At 59.2% G+C, this 13,338-nt stretch overlaps 1 protein-coding gene across 2 annotated transcripts; it reads right to left on the bottom strand.

The window, feature by feature from the left end:
- Nucleotides 1-4,611: 4,611 nt before the first annotated feature.
- On the bottom strand, nt 4,612-13,317 carry GJC2 (gap junction protein gamma 2; the record flags this gene model as incomplete). 2 transcript variants are annotated; one of them, XM_081135896.1, is made up of 3 exons in its annotated part: nt 13,293-13,317; nt 12,998-13,072; nt 4,612-5,908 (listed from the first exon to the last, which is right to left on the bottom strand). In XM_081135896.1, exon 3 carries the CDS (start codon nt 5,887-5,889, stop codon nt 4,612-4,614), a length of 1,278 nt encoding a protein of 425 aa, XP_080992022.1. In that variant the 5' UTR covers nt 5,890-5,908; nt 12,998-13,072; nt 13,293-13,317. The 2 variants fall into 2 exon arrangements, with proteins under 2 accessions (XP_080992022.1, XP_080992021.1); XM_081135895.1 differs by lacking the exons at nt 12,998-13,072; nt 13,293-13,317 and adding an exon at nt 7,046-9,567.
- Between the last annotated feature and the right edge of the window lie 21 nt (nt 13,318-13,338).

Below are 13,338 nucleotides of genomic sequence, written 5' to 3'. Positions count from 1 at the left end.
AGCCTGACGCTAGGGACCCTGGCACGTGAGCACCATCCAACTGCTGCCCCTTCTCAGTCCCCACAGTGCCCCTTCTCAGTCTCATGCCACAGCTGGTGGGGGGGGAACTGTGGCCTCAGGAGGTTCCCAGGGAGCCCTACCTGGGCCAGGCGGGGGCTGGGGCTGGGGCCGGATGCAAATGTGCACTCTCCTGCCTCTGAGGCCACAGGACAGGAGTCATCAGGAGGGGTGGGACCCTCAGAGCTGGAAAATGGCGGGTGTGGGGTCTGACCCCACTTCCCAGATGCTGCTGAGCCAGGGGTGGTTTCCTGTAATTCTCTCCTCATGGCCTCCTCCCTTCCCAAAGGCAGGATAGGGAAGCTGCCCTGTTCTGGGGGTGTCAGAGTGCCCCCTCCCTGCAGCCCTCTGCAGTCTCCCTGAGCAGCTGGGGAGCTGGCTCCAGCCATGGAAACGGATGGGAATGAGACAAGGCCCTTCCATCTGATCCTGCTCCAGCTGCTCCCTGGGCTGGCCCTGCCCCAGCTTGGACCTGGGCAGGCCCCACGCAGCCCAGGGACCCCACCAGGCACTGAGACTTATCCTGCTGCCTGCTCCTGAGCCAGGCCAGAAAACAGGGATGGGCAGGGGGCACAGTTCTGTGCCCAGGTTCAGCCCTTCATCCTCATGGCCATCCCAGGTTGACAGGGAAACTGAGAGGGGGTCTTTGTTTTTTTAAGTAGCTAAGTGAGCACAAAGGGTCATGTTGAATGGTTGGACTGGGCTCCACCTCTTGGAGTTAACAGACTTCGGCATCTCAGGCACCATGTCTGAATGGGAGATGGCCAACCATGTTAAGGTACTGATGCAGGCATGAGGTGGTGGTTGTGTCACAACATCAAGGAATTGGTCTTAGAGATGGGACCATGGATGACACAGAGGTTGGCGCCTTAGGCCTGGGACAGCCAGTGACAATAGAACCTAAGACACCACCATCAAAAGCTCACAAAACTGATAGGACCCAGGTGGTGCATGCAAGCCCCGAAGTTCTCGAGATAGGAGGCCTGTGCCTTGTCCCATGGTGATCGCAGTTTCAGTTGGGCATTACCTTAAGGTGGAGCCCTAATGCCCAGAACTTCAGATGGGGCTGTATTTGGAAATAGAGCCTTTATTTATTTTTTTACTTTTTTATATCTTTATTGATTTCAGAGAGAGGAAAGAAGAGAGAGAGAGAGATAGAAACATCAATGATGAGAGTCACTGATTGGCCGCCCCCTGCATGCCCCCAACTAGGGACCGAGCCTGCAACTCGGGCATGTGCCCAGATCAGGAACTGAACCCCGATTGCCTGGATCCTAGGTCGACGCTCAACCACTGAGCCACACCAGGCTGGGCGAGATAGGGCCTTTAAAGGGGTAAAGTGAAGTGAGGTCACGGAGTGGGCCCTCATATTACTATAAGAGGAGGACATTAGGACACAGATGCTCAAAGAGGGACGGCCATGTGAGGACACAGGGAGGAGATGGCCATCCACATACCAAGGAGAGAGGAGAGGCCTCTGGGGAACCAGCCCTGCCCACACCTGGATCCTGGACTTTCAGCCTCCAGGACTGGGAGAAATAAATGTCTGTCTAAGCCCCTAGCCTGTGGTATTTGCTATGCAGCCTGAGCTGACAGAGACACCTTCCAGAATAGAGCCTCCATTTGCATCTTCCTTCTCAGCTGGGATGCTCCATAACTAGCTCTGGATGATAGGGTGTATTAATTAGTTGGTGTTCTCCAGAGAAACAGAACCAAGTTGTTATATATAAAGATGTATTATAAAGAATTGGCTCATACAGTTGTGAAGGCTCAGAAGTTCCAGGATCTGCCATCTTTAAGATTCAGGAGAGCCAGTGGCCTAAGTTCTGATCTGAGTCCAATCCAAGGACAGGAAAAGACCTCCCCCATCCACTTGGCTTCATTGCTCCTTTTCAGATGGATGCTGGGGGGGCCCGTGCCCTACCTCCCATCCCTTGTGGACCCTTTCACCATCAGATGTTGGAACACTGACCTTCAGGATCCCGGTCAGCCTCTTGGCCCTGCTGAGAGTGGACATCTGCATTCCTTGCTGGCCCTCTCCAGCCACAAGGGCTGTTATAAATCCCAAGTTCCACTGCTCCCCACCCAGATGCCCACCCATCTCCCTGAGGTCCTGAGGTACACCAGAGAGGAGAGCCACATGCAGGAGGCTGACATGGGGGCATGGAGGGGCAGTGGAGACAGTGCTGGCTCACAGTCGTTCATTGCAGGTGTCCATCACTACCAGCTCTGCCACTCACTGTGCCTATTCGTACCTGTAGGCGCCAAGCATGGCTGGACAGCATGACCCAAACCCTAGGGACCTAGCCTCCCCAGTATGACAAAGGCAGCACCATAGTCCTAAATCCAGAACTGCCAGTTCCATGGACCATCTTCTTTTGGAGAGGTGAGCTGTGTGCCCCAGCTCTGGATCCAGATTGGCATTTCCATCCAGGACTTCCTGAGGCAGGGAACCCCTGGGAGAGGGGTTGCTGTAGGGGCAGGGCTTTCCTGGGGGAGAGTTTCCCTGGAAGTGAGGCTAACCTAGGGGTAGGGCTCAGCCTGGGGGCAGGGCTACACCGGCACAGGGCTTGCCTAGGGAGGGGCTCACCTAGGGGCTGTGCTCAGCCAGTCTGACCCCACACAGAAGAGGGATTCAGCTTGCAGTTGGCATCTGACCAGAGGCACGCTGAGCTTAGGGTTGGGATTCAGCCCCGACTTGGGGCTTGGCCCTGGGACAACAAAGAGGGGATTTTCACCCAGGAGAGGTTGTCAGGACCTGCTCTGGGCCTGAGGGAGGCCGGAAGACAGCTGGGGTCACCAAAGTCTAGACCAAGGTGGTTCCTTGCAGGCAGCAGCTGATGTTCCCCCTCCCTACGCCCTCCCCTTCTCCCACCTCCCTTGCCTACCTCTGCCCCTCACCAAAGCCACCACTGTATGCTCTGGCTGCCATCCAGATCATTCTGGGGACTGAGACTGCAATGCCCCTCTGTCCCCTGAGCCACAGGCCGACCTTGGCTCTGAGTGTTTGGGCCTGACCTGCTCTTTGTTCTCACCACCTGCGTGCTTTGAGGTACCCACCGAGCCTGCTGTCTGGCACTGAGCTGCACTTGGGTGTCTCTGAGGAGCTGCTCTCCAGGTAGCCTGGAGCTTAGCTGTGTACCCAGAGGCCAGTGATGGACATGCACACGTTTGCACATAACATGCTATTACACACGTGCTTGTACACACGTCACATGCACATACGTATGCATACACACCCCCACACATACAGTTGTAAACAAAAGTTAGATTTTTATTTATCCCCTTTGTTTGGGAGGTTGTGTCTGAATTAGGAAGGGGGCTGGAGGGCAGGGAGGCCCTGGACAGGAGAGGAGCTCCAGAGCCCCTCCCAGAGCACGGCCAAAGCCGAAGGCCCCGGCCACCACCCTGTCGGTCCCAGTAGCAAGGCAGACTGACGTCTTTGGGAAACTTCAACTCTGTCCCAGCGGAAGGGCCCCAGCCAGGCAGCTTTGAAGCTCTAGAGGGCGTGGCCGCGTCCACTCCTAGCCGTCTGGGCCGGACCGGACAGGGGCAGGATGCAGGCCCACCCCACACCCCCGGAGGACAGGGGCAGCTCCCGCGCTGGGGCCCAGAGGGCCAAGGCAGAAGAAGGCTCAGCCTGGGACTGCCTCGGTTTCCCGTACTGTAGGAAGAAGACTCGGAATTACTTTGGCTCTGCAGGAAGCAGCACGTGGGCTGGGGGCCTGGGTGCTGGGAAAGAAGCCCCACTGGCTGCTGTACCCCAGACGCCCAGGCCAGACACCACTGGGCGCCACACCTGGGCTCCTGCAGGGGAGCAGGGAGGAGACCGGACACTCTGTTCAGAGCCCTTGTCCCGAGGCGCTGGCCGGGTCCCAGGGAAGCTCCGAGGGAAGCACTGGGCACTTGGGCTAGAGCGGCTCAAGGTGGCTCTGTGGGGTGTAGGGGATGATGGCGGGGGGTCGGGGGGGGGGCAGTGCCCTAGCCACAGTCCAGCACACTCCTTTGGGTTTCCGGACCAGAACTGGGGACTGCTGTGGTTGCCAGGCCCATCCTACCCGCTTACCCCGGACAGAGAGGGGGCTCAGGTGGAAGGGGCAGTGACACAAAGCAGAGGGGGCCTCTCCGGACAGGGAGGGCGGCCCGCCGCGGGGGAGGAGGAGGGAGGAGGAGGAGGGGGAAGGGGACGCGGAGGGGGAAGAGGGGAGAGGAGGGGAAGAGAGGAGAGGAGGGGGAGGGGGAGAGGAGCGGGAAGAGAGGAGAGGAGGGGGAGGGGGAGAGGAGCAGGAAGAGGGGAGGGGAGAGGAGGGGGAGGGGAGGGGGAGGGGAGGGGAGGGGGAGGAGGGCAGAGGAGGGGGAGGGGAGGGGGGAGGAGGGGAGGGGGAGGGGAGGGGGAGGGGAGAGGAGAGGAGAGGAGAGGAGGGGAGAGGAGGGAGGGGGAGAGGGAGACCGCAGGTGGTGCTTTGCGCCCAGCGGGTCCAGTCCCAGCCCCATCGCCGAGTCCCCACCCAGTGCTGCAGGGAAGGGAGGACTGAAAGCGCTGGGGGCGGGGCCTCAGATCCAGACAGTGGTCTTCCCCTCCCTGCTGCTGGCACTGCCTTTCTCGGAGCCCGTCCTGGGTTTGGCGCCCGGCCGGCCCTGGTCTCCGCCGGTGCCCCCGGACGTGGCACTCCCTGACCCGGAAGCGGACGCGCCGGCCCTCGGCAGCCCCCGGGTAGCCGCGGGGAGGCCGGGGCAGGGCGTGCGGTCACGGTCCCCGAGCGCGCGCCCGTCCCGCAGGGCCCGCAGCGCCGGGCTGGATAGATCGTGGTCGTGGGCGCCCGCGCGCTCTGCCGCGCGCACCACCAGGCTGTAGTCAGGTGGGCAGGCCAGGCCGGCGGGCGCGGCGGGTAGCGGGCAGGGCGGCGGGCGCTGCGCAGGGCTGGCAGCTGTGGGCGCCGGGCGCCGGGCGCGCACGGCGTCCTGCGCACTGCCCAGGCCCAGGTGCGCCATCTCGCAGAGGTTGAGCAGCAGGCAGAGGCAGCTGACCACGTACATGACTAGCAAGAAGACCGTCTTCTCGGTGGGCCGCGACACGAAGCAGTCGACAGTGTGCGGGCAGGGCTGGCGGCTGCATGGGAAGAAAGGCGGCACCTCGAAGCCGTACAGAAGGTACTGGCCCACCAGGAAGGCCACCTCGAAGGCGGCTCGCGCCACCAGCTGGGCCACGTATACCCGCATCAGGCCCTCGCGCTGGATGCGCCGCCGCCCGTCGTGCGGGCCATTGGGGCCCGGGGTTCCCGCTGCCTTAGCGTCCCCGCCGGCGCCCTTAACCGCACTCGCATCCTCCACCTCGTCCTCCTCGCCCAGGCCTTCTGCCGTCCCCGGCTCCTCATCTTCCTCGCCCAGGCCCAGCATGGGCTCCTCTTCTCCCAAGTCGATGGGCTCGGGCCAGCTGGGGTGGGACGGCGGGGGCAGCGGCAGGGGCGCGCGGGGCCTCGGGCTGCGGCGCGGGGCACGGCGGCGCTCGTACTTGGCAGCGCGGGCTAGGCGGTGCACGGCGTAGCCAAGGTACATGACGGAGGGAGTGGAAATGACCACGATCTGGAAGACCCAGAAGCGCACGTGGGACAGGGGCGCAAAGGCGTCATAGCAGACGTTGTCGCAGCCCGGCTGCCTGGTGTTACACGTGAACTTGGTCTGCTCGTCCGAGTAGATGGACTCGCCACCTACGGCCGTCAGCACAATACGGAAGACCACCAACACCGTGAGCCACACCTTGCCCACGAACGTGGAGTGGTGGTGGATCTCCTCCAGCAGCCGCGTCAGGAAGCTCCAGCTCATGTTGGTCATAAGGGCTGGGGGTCGGGACCTGTGGGCCACAGCAGATCTCAACCCGGGGTGGGGGACCAGGTGAAGTGGAGGGTGGGGAGGCGGGGGAGTAGAGCTAAACCCAGGGCTAAGAGGAACACTGGGGCAGGGGTCCTGGCGCCTGGAGCCAGGGCCTCAGAGGGGAACTCAACTGCCTTCCCTGAAGGGGCAGCCCCTCCAAGAACTCCACTCCCACCCGGAGTCCTGCCCCTGACCCTGGGGTGCATAAAAGAGAGGTGGGGCCTAGTGGGCAAATGACAGACCTGAGGCAGATGGACAACAGGCTGCATTGCTCCAGCAGACCACTCACCCCCACCAACCCCACATCCCAGTGGTCTCTGGTGGAGCCAGTCCCTCCTGCTCTCACCAACCTCCCCAGGAAAGCTTGGCTCAATGCAAGTCTCATCCATCCCCCACCTCTGGGGACTGCACCCTAGGCTCTGAGAGCCACAGGGAGTCAACTGAGTGAGCCAACTTTGTGGGGAAATCAGAGGCCAGCCCCACTTGGAATCTGAGGGCTGCACAGCCTCAGCCCTCATGCATGCTTGGCCCCCACCCACTCAGCCCCCAGCAGCAGCCAGGCCACATGGAGTCCTGTTCCCAGCATGGGGGTGGGGGCTCCAGCTTGCCCAGTGCCTCACCCAATCCAATCTCCTATACCCCACACACTGCATTCTCATGAGCCTCAAAGACCCCCACCAGTGCACCCCTCCCCAATCCACACCCTGCACAGGAGATCTGGTCCCTCTGCCTCTACAAAGGATACCCAGGCTCCTTCATGCCCTCCCTCCGGTCCAGATGCACCAGGGGCTGCTGCCCAACTCTCTGGGCTGCTGCTCCCTCTCATGGACACCCTCATGTCCTCTGCAGTAAAAGCAGGGAAATCTCAACTGGGAGGGCCAGTGAGGCTAGGCATCTGTCCAGGGTGGAACCATGTCCAGTGAGGCACACTGACCATAAGACACCTGTGCCATTCAGAGACAGCCATGGGCCACTCACCACATCCCAGACCAGTGTCCCTTTCAGACCAGCTAACCCCTGGGTGGGCCTGTGCCCCAGAGGAGGACCTCTTTGGGCACGGCCGCATGGCCCCAGCTCCCTGTGCCTCCAGGGAGAGGCTGTACCTCCCAACACTCACCTCCCCTACACCACAGCCAAGGACAGTACCTGCTCCTGGATATTCTGGGGAAGGAGACCCCTGAGTGCCCGACGCTTCTGGCCCCCTCCCTCCTAGAACTGGCCTAGGAGGCAGTGTGGGTAGGTATGGGATGGAGAAGTAGAGACAAGCGGGGGCTCCAGGCCCTCTTTATGCTGCTGAACTTCTCCCCTGGCGGAAGGTAGGGAGGAAGAGGGGGTAGCCAGGGTTCCTGGGGAAATGACCCCACTTCCTTACATCTGTGTGCACGGTCCATCTCAGAGCTACACATGTACAATGCAAACACAGACACACACACATTCACTTAAGATGCATATAGGTGCACACCCACACTCACAGACATGCATACTCATGTGAATATACACATATAAACAAATACCCTCATGCACATGCAGTTACCTCACACATGCAGACACTCAAGACACATGTACGCAGACGTGCACTCACATGTGCACATACACTCACATGCATGTGCAAACACTCAGGTACAGACTAATGCAGGCCCAGCCCTTCAGGGCCGCCTTCTTTCTCACTCTGTCTCAGTCAGGGACTCACAGGGGATCCCTCAGGCCTGAGGCTGGTTGTTCTTTTTCTGTGCTAACCTCCACTCTCTTCCATGACCTGTTCCTGACATGTCACAGGCTAGGCCCATGCCACCCCTGCAGGAACCCAGAAAGGGGATGGCAGAGCAGGCCCCACTTCTTCCCTCTTTCCCAAGATATGGGGGGAGTCTTGGGGTGCAGACAGACCTGATCTGTGCTTTGGGGTTCAGTATTAACTGGTTCTCTGGGGAAAGACTGTCTTGTTTAGCAATTCCCGCAGTGGAAATGTTTCCCGCACGCCCATGGCCAACTTAGGAGATGTGGCAGGGGGATCGTGAGACCAGCTCTAGCTTGGCACAGGTCAGTCCTTGTCCTGGGGGTGAGGGATGGTGCTCTGCCCTGGGGGTGGGGGCAGGATCATGCAGGTGCAGTTAGGGCCATGGAGACCAGATGTGTAGAGAAGGGGGCAGATGAGAGTGGCCCTGTGGGTGGTCAGTTGAGGGGTCATTCTGGAAAGCAGGAGGGGGGAAGGAGCAAACCTCCTCTCTCTTCCCCCAGTGCCATGGAGGATCTCAGACAGCCTTCCAGCAGGGGGCAGAGACTCTGGCTCTTCAGACCAGGTGCACATCCATGTGCTCATACATGTGTGCAGGGCCTGTGTCACACATGCAAAGTGGTCATTCCATAGTTAGGGGCTGGCACTGCTCAGCTCTGGCCTGGGAGACCCCTGCCCTGGTTTGAGTGACATGCAGAGGGGTCCACAAATCCACACCTTCAGCTGGTGCTACCTCCTGACCTGGCACATGGATCCAGAGAAGCAGTCCCAGTACCTTAGGAAATGCACCTGGAGCATCTGGTGGTGCCAGAGTAAGGAAGTGCTAGCACTACCCCCCCCCCCCCCCAGACACACATACTGCTGAGGGGTGTGGCAAAGTGATACAGTAGTTCATGGAAGGAAATCCCCATGTGTGTCCAGAGCCAGATCAATTTGGGCAATAGAATGAATAAAGTAGTAATATAGATTGAGTTTCAGATTATTACCAAGGTATAAAATAAAGGAGTACCTACTGATACAAATGATTGAATAAATAAATGAGAAGGAAATTGTAAATCGTTTTTGTAGCCACTGTGCCCTCCAGGAGGGGAGTCCAACTCCCCATTCCTCAGGGGAAATTGCCCAGAGTGTCCCTACCAGAGTGTACAGCAGGAGGAGAGTGTGGAACCTGCAAATGTCACCTCAGGTCTCACCTGCAATGAAAAGCTAGGTTGAGAGCACAGGCCTTGCCATGATGTGAAGAGAAGGGTACTGCCCTTGCTGCCTTCCCCCGAGAACCTCAGCCCAGATGACCATGAGACAACAGGAGACAAGTCCCAGAAGGGGCTCCTATATCATACCCAACCATTGACCTAGCCAAGGGCATCAGGCAAGGGGCCCTGAAGGACCAAGGGGACCCAAGATATGCATGCTATGTGGGGCTCCAGGGGAGAAGTGAGGGCCACATGCCTCTTGGGGGGAACCTGGGTCATCAAAGGTCATGGGAGAGCCCTGGCTGGTGTTGCTCAATGGTTAGAGCATTGGTCCATGCACTGAAGGGTTGCGGGTTTGATTCTAGGTCAGGGCACATACCTGGGTTGCAGGTTCAATCCCTGGCCCTGGTCTGGGCGTGTGTGGGAGGCAACCAATTGATGTGTCTTTCACACATCAATGTTTCCCTCCCTCCCTCCCTCAAAAAATCAATGGAAAAAATATCCTTGGATGAGGATTAACAAAAAATAAAAATTTAAAAAAGGTCATGGGGAAACTCAGGAATCTGAGGGAAGTGTGGGCTGTGGTTTTGACAACATTATCATTATTGGCACATTGACTGTGCCATGGGGAATGGGCATGAGGGGTCACATGGGAACTCTTCCTGGTCTCTACAACTTCTCTGTAAACCAGTGTTATAAAATAAAAACCTTAATTGAATTAATTACTGCCCTATCACTCTGAGCCCCCTCTTCCCACCTTTCCCCCTGCCTGGCATGTATTTATCTGCCTGGAGACTTCAGCTGGTGACCTGTTTTTGGCTGCAGAGGGGCTATCAGAGCTGCTGGGAGGCTGCAACCAGCAGGGGCTCAGCTGGGCCAGTGGGAAGGGGGTTGCTGGCCCTTTGGGGATCTAGGCCCTGGGGGTTTGTAGGGACCATTATTCACAGGGCATCTCACCCAAAGCTTTGTATCAGAGCAAGTGTAGGTAAGGGCCACTCGGGATCCTGGATGAAGTGTGGGGGGGAGACTTGGGTGACCCCTAAGGGTCAGGGCCTGGGAGGTGGCAGATCTTGAATGGTCAGCAATGGTGTTGTAAGGGATGACTGCTGGGCCACAAATGGGTTCCCCATGACGGCCGGCTGGTCATCCCCACCAAGAGTCTGGAGGGAAGCACCAGACTGGGGGCATTAGTGGGCATCAGGATGGAGCCTATCCTGGGGACAGCCAGCCTGCTACCCCCAGGGAGTGGCGTCTGCAGGGGTGGGCCGCTGGGCTCTCCCTGCTTCAAGTACCTCCACCCCCAGGTGTCAACAAAGGTCCTGAGGGGAGGGCAGGCAGGGCTGAGAGCCAGGGACAGCCCAGCGCCATCCTGCAGTGCAGCAGGCCATGGGCTGGCCAGCAATTTCCTTCCCATCCCTGGCCACACTTCCTCCCAGCGCCCCTTAGGGGCATGCGGGTGGGATTTCCTCTGCTGAGGTGGAGCTGTGGGCAGGGCCCCAGTGCTCAGCTCACCATGTGGCAGGGAGACCCTACCCTGAGAACCTTTGGACACTGGAATGAGAAATCTCAGGCAGCGCTTTCCCCTCCCTGAGGACATGGGGACCCTGCATGCGCCTGGCACTGATAGCTCTCTTCCACAGGTGAGCACCCATGAGTATCTCAAGGTGGCTCTGCCCTGCAAGGCTGAGGCCTTAGCTGGAGCCCAGAGCCTGCCCCCACCCACCCGAGGGATCCTCACTCAGTCCTGGTACTGCATGCCCACCTCCCAACCAGACCTTAGCACTCCTCCCAGGTCTCCTCTTGTCAGCTCTGCAGTGATCCCATGGGGTTCTTTCTTTCCAGGTCCCTGCCTGGGACACTTAACTCCCATCCTGGAAGTTCCAGTTGTATTTCGCCTAGACTTTCTGGTCACCCAGGACCCAAACCTCAGGCCTGGGGACCCTCTACCACAATGGCACAGCAGCTCCTAAGCACCCCACAGCACCCCCCTGCCCAGCAGCCCATGGAAGGTTGCAGGCCCTGACAGATTGGGTCCGAGAGAGCCTGGGATCTCAGCCAAAACTCTCATCCTCAAAGGGTCTTCAGGGCTGGCCTCGTCCATGTCTGGACTCTTGATTCACATGTGTGTACACTCGCATGCATTTGCACTCCCTTCTGGGAAGTTCTCTCGACACCAGGAGGGTGAGGTGCCCCCCCACCCACTGTGCTCAGCAAGTGCAGGAAGGTGAGAGACACCTAAGTTCTGGGAAGAATTGGTACAACAAAGACTCTAGCACCGGTTCCATCCCAGGGCTGCGAAGAGCAGGTAGCTGGGCTACAAGGGACCCCAAGGGAGCAGAAACCTCACTGAAGACCCAGGGGCTCCTTTCCTGTGTAGCTGGAACTGGGAAGTGAGAGAGTTCCTCCTGAAAGGGTGGAGTAAGTCACAGCCTAGACAGCTCCAGTAGCCTGGCCTGTGCCCCCCTCCAGGCCTCCCCTGGCACTGGCTGGCTCAGGGTAGGATGCAGAGCCCCCCTCCCCCATCCACCCCTGTGGTGTGTCCCACACTCTCCACTCCTCCTAACCCCCTTACCCCCACCTCTCAAACTTCCCTGGGTAAAGCCCCCAGCACGCTGCCACCTTTCTCAGTGCAGAGCATGGTTCACTTCTTTTTCTCTGCACTTCCCCACCTCTGCCATGTTTACCTGGTCCCCCCACAGCCCAGCACACCACAGGCCTCAGCAGGCACAGCCCTGCCCTGTGCAGCAGTCCTGACCACTCCTGCTCACCATCCTTGCCCTGGCAACTCAGAAAACTCACTCACCATGTTTGTGGCACACTGGGGGCCCCTCCTGGATGACATGGGTCTGTTTTACTCTCAGCTGATCCCCAAGGCCCAGACCTGAGGACCTAGGGCCCATGAAGTCTTAAGGGAAGGAAATCCCAGGTCAGCAGCAGTATGGAGGGTAGGGAGGTGTATCCATCCCAGTTTGACTGCCCACATATAAGGGTGGGACTCCCAGATTTCCCCCAGGCCTAAACAGCCTGAGGCCCCAGCCTCTGGACACACTACAGCTGTCTAACTGGCATAGACTGACCAGTCTTGCACAGTATAAGGGACCCAGATGCTGGGGGAGGTGCTGGGTGCACACCCCTTCCCTTCCTGACCAGCTGGCCTGAGCAGCCCCCACAGCTCTGCCTCCCCGACCCTCAGGTCTTGTGTTCCCAGAAGACCCTGCTGGTCAGGACCTATCCATGTGCAGTGGGCTTGAGACAGACCCCCAGAATGGAGGGATATCTTGCCAGGCCCAGCACCTGTCATCTCCTGGGGAAGGCCATTTCAGGAGAGGCTAGACCAGGACTGAAACCCTGGTAGAGGGGAAGGTGACACTGCTCAGCTCCAGGGCACCCCACATTTGGTACCCTAGACAGTACCCTACCTTTTTCAGGCCAGAAAATGCAAGTCCCTCTGAGCTCTTCCACCTGCTGGCTGGTAGGACACTGGTCTCCAAGGGCGTGCACCCAGCAGAATCCCGTGTCTGACCCAGGGCCACCTCTCACCACCAAGCACAATGCAGGGGGGAGGGCCTTCAAGGGCCCCATTGTTCCCCCTAAGGCCCAGGGTCTGAATCCCCGATTGTCCCTAGAGCTCTGAGGCCAAGAGAAGGAAGGGGCCTCCCCTAGACTGCATAGTGCGCTGGGAGGCAGCCCAGCCTTGCCATACCTGCCTTGGGGCCTACCCAGCACCCCTTTGCCTGCTGTCCCATGTCCAGGCCCAACTCCTGTCAGGCCTCCTTTGTGCATCTGAGGGTATATATGATGCCTAGCTTTCCCTATTTCTGCCTCCTCTATGTCCACTGTCTCAGTCCCACTTTAAGAGCATGGCTTAGGCATGGACCACTATACCACAGGCCACCACAGCTGCCCTGGCCTGAGACGAGCGGCCAGGGAGGTGTGTTCTCAGACTCCAAGGAGCCTGCAACGTCAACAGAGGCCCTCAGGTGTCCTCCCAGAGCTGACCTCTCCCAGACTATCAGACCAGCTGGGCTCTTTGAGCTATGCATAAGGCTGAGAGAACATATGGTACATAAAGGCCTCCAGGAAACAGGGATCCAGCCCCTGCAGTGTCAGCCCCCCTCCCAAGTCAAGAGCATCTGTCCCTCACCTGGCTCAGAGACCAGGAGAGGTGGCTGGGGCAGGATGAGTCCTCCAGGGCCTTCTCCTCCCAGTTTCAAGGTACCTTGGGAAGACAATGGGAGAGTTGTGTGCTGTCAGCCTCACCCTGCCTCAGGACAGGAAGCAGCCCAGCCTTGGGGTACTCCCTAGTACTCCTTGGCAGGGCATCCCTGCTGGTCTCTGTGATGTGGAGCTGGGGCACGTGGGGAGCCTGGGGAAGTAGTGTGCAATTGGGGAGCAGCCCCACTGGCCAACAGTACCGAGTAGCAGATATGGGGTAGAACCTGCTGCTTACAGCCCTCCTGGGGCTGGCTGTTTAGGAGAGGGGGC

Source organism: Miniopterus schreibersii (genome assembly GCF_964146895.1).
Source record: "Miniopterus schreibersii genome assembly, chromosome: 4".
Taxonomy (NCBI): Eukaryota; Metazoa; Chordata; class Mammalia; order Chiroptera; family Miniopteridae; genus Miniopterus; species Miniopterus schreibersii.
This window is presented reverse-complemented; position numbering and strand designations above follow the sequence as displayed.